Genomic DNA, 9,159 nt, shown 5'->3' with positions numbered 1-9,159 from the left:
AGGCCAGCCTTCGCTCCCCACGTGCATCAATGAGCCTTGGCCACCCATGACCAGGGCTGGACTGGGGCTAAAATTCGGCCCTGGCAAACCCAGCCCATCCGGCCCATGAGTTCCTCTTGAATGTTTTAACTGGGGTTAGGGCCTTAAATTGGAGTAAATAAATAAATCTAGGACAGGGACAACTAATGATGGATATTATCGAATTTACTGCAAATGCAGATAACTATAAATGTAATATTGCACTTTTGTCACACAGAAATGCACTTGACAGTAAACCACTGATTTTGAGCTAGGATACATTAAAGTGAATTTACTGCTTTTAAAATCTGTCATCATTTACTCACTCTCATGTCGTTCCAAACCTGTATGACTTTCTCTCTTCCGTGAAACATAAAAGAAGATATTTTGAAGAATGTTGGCAACCAAACCATAGGCTATACCATTGAATATTGTATGGACAAAAAAAAGACTCAAATGATTTTCTTTTATGTTACACAGACAGAAATTCATTCAGGTTTGGAATGACATTAGGGTGAGTAAACGTTCACATGTTTGGGTTGAACTACCCCTTTCAAAACAATAAAAAATGTTCAAGAGTTAACAATTTAATTTATGTAACACACTGATATGATATCTATCTTTCATGAGGTTCTCATTGAAATAACATTTAGTTAAATTTCATTAGATCTATTAAAAAGTTCATAAAACATTTAAAGAGAAAAAAGCTTTGTCCTTTTGGGATCCAGGCTTTAAAGCTGTTTTGTTGAATTATAATTGAATTACCCTAATTTTAACTGAGTTTAACTGTAGGCCAGTTTCATTTAACTGTATGAGCATGGTAGTCACAGGTAAAATCATGTTCCTCATTACCATAGGTATATGGTTTCGAAAATAAATAAATAATAATAAACTATTGAATTTGGTTGTGCTAGAGTGACAAGTTTGTAGTTGTGTGTATTGCTGTTTTCCAATTTACCTCGTCATGTATTTACATGGTCGCGGCTGTTTTCAGCTGATTTACCACAGAACCTTTAATGTTCCCATATCACACGATTGTATAAAACAACATTCGGAGTCAAAGTGCCGGTTCATCACTTCATAGAGCAGCAGAAACGCAGCGCACGTTCGTCAGCGGCAGCGCTGTTGCGCGGATATTCGCCTTTTGCAGTTTCATGCGCCTAATATGGACACAGTCTATGGAGGAGGGAAGGTCTCTCTTGCTTTGGCCTGTCAATTCAGAAGACAAACCAATGGGCCGCTGTCCCTGCATGATGGGCCAGTCCGTGGCAAAAAATTAAATAAGTAAATAACCTTGTATCGGCCCCAAAGTGCGTCGGCCCACCGGGAAAATGCCCGGTATGCCAGATTACCAGTCCAGCCCTGCCCATGACCCTGTTGCCGGTTCACCACTGCTCCTTCCCTGGACCACTTTTGATAGATACTGACCACTGCAGACCGGGAACACTCCACAAGAGCTGCAGTTTTGGAGATTCTTTGACCCAGTCGTCTAGCCATCACAATTTGGCCCTTGACAAACTCGCTCAAATCCTCACGCTTGTCCATTTTCCCTGCTTCTAACACATCAACGTTGAGGACAAAATGTTAACTTGCTGCCTAAAATATCCCACCCACTAACAGGTGCCGTGATGAAGAGATAATCAGTCTAATGTTATGTCATAATGTTATGCCTGATTGGTGTGCACTTCTGGTCTTGTTGACAACAGTTGCCATTTCTGTTATTTCCACAAGATCGAAAGGGTGTCCCATTTGTAATTTTACGCTTCAGAAGGGTGCTTGTGACATCAATGCACTATTGCTGAACTGAAGCTCTGCAGCAGACTTCTTCCCAACAGTCAAAGCGGCATACCGTCATGAATAAGTGGACTAGGAGGAAGATCTCAAGGGCTTAGGTTTTCCTTTGGGACAGGGCCAAGAAGTGTCATTGGTATAAATTGATGTTTATCACATTACAATGTTTTGGCCAATAGGCATGACATTTTTTTAATTCAAATGCCATGGCAATATTCTATCAATTTGGTAACAACACCACCCATTGGTCAAAAGAAAATGTACTACAAGTGGCTTCATTTTCATTGACATTTAGTGCAAGACATAATGTTGTCATTTAAACCCACCCATTGCTGGTACTCTCTTAAACTTTTCTAATAAAACATTTGATTTGCAGAAGAACTTTAGAATACTGATTCAAATAATTAGTAGTCATTACTAGTGGGTTACCATGACATTCACTTCAGAATTAATTATACATTTTGCATTCATGTTTATTATAAACCTGTATATATTAGTTCATAGTAGTCCTCTGGGAGGTATGAAAAAATAGTAGGAGATTAAGTGAAATATCCAGTTCAGTAATTAAATTATCGCTGATTGGTTGTCTCGTGGTCGTTACTACAGTCTACAATCCAGGCTATTGTGTATATATTTCGGTCCGACACAGTTAGCGCTAGACTGCATGCTCATCTTCAATTGTGAGCCATGTCCCTAGCTATTATATTAACGCTCTCGTTAATTCTAAACCACCATTCACTATTAAGAGACATGTCTCACCTTGAGATCGAGATTTTATCTCTTGAAGAACCTCCTGGCATTTCCAACGATGCTGCAAATTTCAGTGCACCTATCCAAACCTGGCGGAGTAGTAGGTTGGCTCAGTGTCATTTTGCCATTACAGACTGGCCCATTCCTAAGATTCTGGAACATTTATTAACAAACAACATCTCTCTTCCGACCGCTTTATCCCATGAAGAACTATTCAACTTCCTCATCACTTCTTCTGAACAAGTCTCGAATCCTCCAACGATGGCTGCTCCGAGGAAGGCCAAAGCCAAGAGGAAGCACCTTCATCTCCAGACGAAAGATCCTGTATTGCACATGAAGATTCTTTCAATGACTCTCCGGATCCAGTGCTCTCGGCTCTCCTCGATATTAAAGAGTCCATCAACAAATTGGATGATTGCGTTTCAACGCTAGAGAAACCAAGCTCCATCATTCAAGCTCCAACCATGCCTCTTCTTCAAGACATCTTTGCGGGCCCCTCCCAGGACCTCCTGCCACGTTACAACCTTTCCTCAGCTCTACCTGCACCATCTTCAGAAGTTCCCTTTATCCCACCCCCAGCAGCTATTCCTCTAAGCCTGAGGAATCAGATAATCGCAGGTAGTGATGTAACTTTTTGCAAAATGTAAAATGTTACATTTTATTGTGTTCACCAGGAGTCGTAGACAAACGTATTGTTGACTGCGGTGACACTTCAGTTGTTTTCAAAGAGTGTGACCCCAGACTTTCTAAAAGCTTGTCTTTAGCGGAATTCAACATTGGCATTTGGCGTGTACAGAGACACTTTTTTTTCCAGAGAAGCGTATTGAACTTGACATCTAATGGGCGATTATATCTGACCTGGCGCTCAATTACGATGGCTCTCTATTTTACGAATATCGTAAATTCTTTTCAGCTAAGGCATGACGAGATTCTGGTTCGCAAAAGATCTGAAGCAGCTGTGTCAGCTCTGCGGTCTCAACCCTGAACACTACATGCCTCATTCCTTCAGGATTGGCACGGCTACAACTGCAGCTTCGAAAGTGCCATCTGCTACCTTTAAAGAAATGGGGCGATGGTCTTCAGTTGCCTACAAAGATATATTAGACCCAGCGCTAAAGACAATGTAGATGCATAAAAATTAATGTGAATGGATGCACTACTATCACATGCGGCAGGTGTTGCTGATCTGATGGACAAGGGAATAGCTCTTATAGCTATTCAGGGTTTTACTGCCATCTAGTGACTTTAATAAAAGTCATCATTTCAATTTAATTCTGCGTCCTAGTATTTCTGTGCATTTCATCGGCACTTTAGAACAAGCCGTCGTCAAGGTAGCCCAGACACACATAGTCTTTAGAGGTCATTAAAGATAAGCCAGTCGACAAAGTAGCCCAGGCACACATAAATTGTATTCACTCGGGTGTAAAAAAACAACAACTTATGTTTTGGTGGCAGATCTGTGGGGTATGTTTTTAAGGCTGTTAGTGCAGCCTACTTGCCTTGTTGGGGGGTCTTTTTGCGGCAGAACTTTATGGAGCAAATATTCATCCTTGCTTTGCAGCAGCAGCTTTTTTATTTTCGGTCTTCGTGGTCTAGTAGAGCGAGTTTGTGTAGCAGATCTAGTCCACCAAAACCAATCCTATTTACATATACAGCAACATTACTCATTTAATAAAATTGTATTCAAACGATTCAGAGAGCTGTCATGCCTGAACTATATATACCACATTCGACTAAGCACATTTACTTACTAATTTGTTAATCAGAGTTTCTTCTTAGTTCATAGTAGTAACTTGAGTGTTAATATAATGAATTACTCATTTGGTCCTGTGTAGTTATTTATTAATGACAGAACAGTATTCTGAAGTGTTACCACTGCACCTGCAAAATTACAAAATGCATAAATCTTTTCTTTTGACAGAGAATAAGAGATCATTTCTTTATTAAAAACATTTTACATTATTTCTGATAACAATTTAAATATTGTCCAAAATTTTAAGGATCAGCATTATGTAAAACTCAAAAAAAAAAAATGTATATATATATATATATATATATATATATATATATATATATATATATATATATATATATATATATATATATATATATATATATATATATATATATATATATATATATATATATATATATTATTGACAACAGACAAGAGAAATAAACAAGTTATGTTCATTATGACTTCCAACACAACAAATGCATTATGAGGTTTTATAGCAAACACGTTTCTAGATTAAATCTTGGTTATTTGAATTAAGATCAATGTATTAATGGGAAATTCATGTATTGATTTTAAGATCAATGTATTAATGGAATGAATACGGAAATTATTAACTAACATAAGTATTTAAGTACTTGAAAAATGTTTGGTACTTTAAGGAAATCGTCAGACTTGGTAACTTTTGCCTGACCAGATTTCTCTTGCTCTTTCACGCATGTTTGCGCTCTCTCTCTCTCTCTCTCTCTCTCTCTCTCTCTCTCTCTCTCTCTCTCTCTCTCTGTCTCTCTGTCTCTCTGTCTCTCTCTTTCTCTCTCTCTCTCTCTCTCTCTCTCTCTCTCTCTCTCTCTCTTTCTCTCTCTCTTTCTGTTTGTCTTTCATTCTATTTGTTTCATGTAGGCTGTGATTGCACAATTTAAATTAACAGATCATCAGGTTCCAGGGTATTTGAATAACAAAAAACATTATCAGCATATAAAGTATAAAAGGCAGCTGTCAGACAGACAGCAACTGGACAGAATCCCACGAAGAATAGCAAACATGGGCAAGGTATGTATTGGGTATAGCTGTCAAAAACAGCAAAAATCTCTATAATATGATTAAATTCAAAAATATTTTTTTTTATGTGGAAATTGTCAAATTCATAAATATGGTTTAGGTCAGAAGGTTAGAACATTTGCTACATACACATGCTCTTAATATTCATTCCTGGTGTGTAATGCAAAAAAATGTTTTTTTGAATGTTATAGAAAATCCATCAACTTATATTTAAATATGCACACTTTTCTTGGTAGGTAATCTTCTACGAGGACCGGAACTTCCAGGGTCGCTCCTATGAGTGCAGCAGTGACTGCTCTGACATGTCTACCTACCTCAGCCGCTGCAACTCCTGCAGAGTGGAGAGCGGCTGCTTTGTGGTCTATGACCGTCCTAACTTCATGGGAAACCAGTTCTTTATGAGGAGGGGCGAGTATGCTGATTACATGCGCATGGGAATGAGTGATGGTATCAGGTCCTGTCGCATGGTTCCTCAGGTAACATACAAATAAAATAAAACAATAATGACATTATTCATCCCTGCTGAAAAATCCAGCAAGAATTCTATGTTGGTGCAGGCTGGTTAGAGCTGGTCAACACAATCACATGAGAATGCGTATCAATAGTACGAGTGTGCAATGTCGTGGAATGTATACGCCGTACATTGTTGACCTGCTCATACTTAATGATCATAGGCCACATTTGGCTGCGATCTGGGGGTTTTGTTGCAGACCCTGGAAATCTGTCTGCAACAGCAAAATCCAGCTAAAATTCATGCAGTTGTGAGCTGGCCTTAACCAGCATTCCATGCCGGTCCCAAAATGCAGACTTATGCTGGTGAAAAGAAATGCTGGATTTTTCAGCATGGATTAAATTCTATGATTCAGTGCATTTGAATCAGAGTGTAATAGATTTCTTTTCAATTTACAGTACAGGGGATCCTACAGAATGAAGATCTATGAGAGGGAGAACTTCGGAGGACAGATGTACGAGCTGACAGATGACTGTGATTCCTTCATGGACCGTTACCGCATGTCCGACTGCCAGTCCTGTCATGTAATGGACGGCCACTGGCTCATGTATGAGCAGCCCCACTACAGAGGCAGGATGATCTACTTTAGGCCCGGAGAGTACAGGAGCTTCAGGGACATGGGATACAGCAACGTCAGATTCAGCTCTGTTAGAAGAATCATGGATTTGTGTTAAATTCACAGTCCAAAAACATAAATGATAATATAAGTATAAACAATAAAGTTCTCACAATGCATTTATGTTGTTGTCTTTTGTTTTGGCCTATTTTCACAGCTTATCTTTTTAACAGTACATACCACCAATATACAAACCAATGGAAAAATATAATTATAAAAATGTATACATTAATAATTATGTTCTTGCATAACTAATGCTGTAACATTACAACCATTCTGATTGTGTTCTATTACTAAAATACAGATGGGCATCAGAGCAATAGCCTTGTCGACAGCTCTCCGACATATGGCAGATCTGTGCCTTAGGCAACTCGAGATTGAGTTTTGGATTGAGGTCTTTTCCTGATTCTGTTCCCCTCTCTCCTCTCATCCTACTGCCTAGTCCAATAATGCTAAAAAGGCCCAAAATATAACACAAAAAAGACATTTAGGCAAATAAGGCAAAAAAAAATGCTGTTTTATAAGATAAGTCACAGACAATTGCACCACAGGTATGATTTAGTAACAAGACACTTCATTTATTACTATGGTATCCACAAACAGTGATTGAATGTCACACAACTCTGAACGAAATTCAAAGACATCATGGCTGTAATGTGATTGGTTATCAAGTCCAGTTGATCCAAATTAGCCTTGTATCTCCCAATAGTAGGACCATCTATCACTGCGTCCCAATTCTCATACTCTCCGTCCTAAGCAGTATTCGAAATTAGAATGACTGTCCCAAATCGTAATATGTTGAAATCAGTATACCAAAGATAACTGGGTAACACTTTACAATAAGGTTGTATTAGTTAACATTAGTTAATGCATTAGTTAACATGAATTGAACAACACCTCTGTTCAGCATTAGTTAATCTTTGTTAATGTTAGTTAATAAAAATCCAGCTGTTCATGGTTTGTTCATGTTAGTTCACGGTGCATTAACTAATGTTAACAATATTTTAATAATGCATTAGTAAATGTTGAAATTAACATTAACAAAGATAAATAAATGCTTTAAAAAAAAACACAAACATGGCAGACGTGCAAGTCCGACAGTTAAGTAGAGAGGTTTCGATAAAGGGGTTTGAATGATTAATAATCAGTATCTAACCTGACGAAAATAAATGTATTCAATTTTATCCACTTTATATTTCATTTGCAACAGAATTGTGAACTCTTGTAAAAATATGTTTGGTCATTCGTTTTTAAATGCATTAGTATGCAAATTGCAAACACATGACGAGAGTTTTCCGCATGAAAAACTCATGACTAGCAGATCAACTACATTTCTCCCCAAAATGGTAAGATATAAAATAAGCATGTCTGAATTTCCAAAATTTCTCTTTGACTGAGACAACAGTGGGTCAGCTGTCTACCTACAACCAGAAAAGCCACAGCTATTACTCGAGCAAACAGTTCTAGTAACTACTTGTAGACTGGTTTTAAAAAAAGGATTGCTGAGTAAGAAATTCAAACAATGGTCTATAGATTTTTAGCAATCAAGTTGAGTATAAAAGCAACACTGACACCACTGAAACAAATGCAAAATCATGGTAAAGGTATGAGCTTTCTATGTTGAAGACAAATGTTATTGATTGTTTGGAATGGGTTTAATACTAAGACCAGATCAGATCCAAAATAAGATCTACATTGATTTTACAATGTTAATAGATGAATACAAGAACGCATTTTCAAATGGATTTACAAAGTAAAGAACAAAGAGTAACATTCTGTTGTAAGCATGCTTTTTTGTTGCAATGCTTTCCAGATAATATTCTATGAGGACAGAAACTTCCATGGTCGTAACCATGAGGTCAGTGGTGACTGTCCTGACGTGACCTCATACCTGAGCAGCTGCTGCTCCTGTAGGGTGGAAAGTGGCTGCTTCATGGTCTATGAACGCTCTAACTTCATGGGCCACCAAATGCTGGTGAGAAGAGGAGAGTATCCTGATAACCAGCGGATCATGGGTATGAGCATGAGCGACTGCATCAGATCTTGCAGAATGATCCCTATGGTAATTCTAGACAGTGATTTTTTTTGTAAATTGACGTTATTAATTGAATTACTAAATAAGACATAATAATAATTTTGTCATTCCAGCATAAAGGAACATTTAGAATGAGAATCTTTGAAAGGGAGAACTTTGTCGGACAAAAGTATGAGCTGATGGATGATTGTGAGTCAGTCCAGGAACGCTTTCACATGTCTGACTGCCAGTCCTGCAATGTCACACATGGCCACTGGCTGCTGTATGAACAGCCCAATTTTGAAGGCAGAATGATATACATCAGACCAGGGGAGTACAGCAGCTTTAATAATATGGGTCTAGGCACAGTGACTATTGGTTCCATCAGACGCATCATGGAGTCCTGTTAATGGAAATTACACTTGCTTTGGGTGATGAAAGACAATAAATGGTTTCCCAACAAGAAATGCTGTGACATTAAAACTCAAAAGTGCCAAGGATTTATTATGCCAAAGATCACTTACTCCATATTATGTTTTTTTTTTGGCACAAAATGTATGATAAAATCAGCTTTTGTTGGTGAAAGCTTTACAGCCAAATGTTGATTTACATGCATCTAAATCATTACATTACATTTTGTTAATTATATATTGTGATAATAAGGT

General features: G+C 37.9%; 1 protein-coding gene across 1 annotated transcript; it reads left to right on the top strand.

Moving 5' to 3' along the window:
- Positions 1-2,559: 2,559 nt before the first annotated feature.
- LOC307129403 (uncharacterized protein) lies at positions 2,560-8,904 on the top strand (the record flags this gene model as incomplete). Its single annotated transcript, XM_079821799.1, has 6 exons — positions 2,560-2,659; positions 2,926-3,177; positions 3,234-3,349; positions 5,590-5,829; positions 8,294-8,542; positions 8,629-8,904. 6 exons carry the CDS (start codon positions 2,560-2,562, stop codon positions 8,902-8,904), a joined length of 1,233 nt encoding a protein of 410 aa, XP_079677925.1.
- Positions 8,905-9,159: the final 255 nt, after the last annotated feature.

This window comes from Gobio gobio (assembly GCF_949357685.1).
Source record: "Gobio gobio genome assembly, chromosome: 7".
NCBI classification, from domain to species: Eukaryota; Metazoa; Chordata; class Actinopteri; order Cypriniformes; family Gobionidae; genus Gobio; species Gobio gobio.
This window is presented reverse-complemented; position numbering and strand designations above follow the sequence as displayed.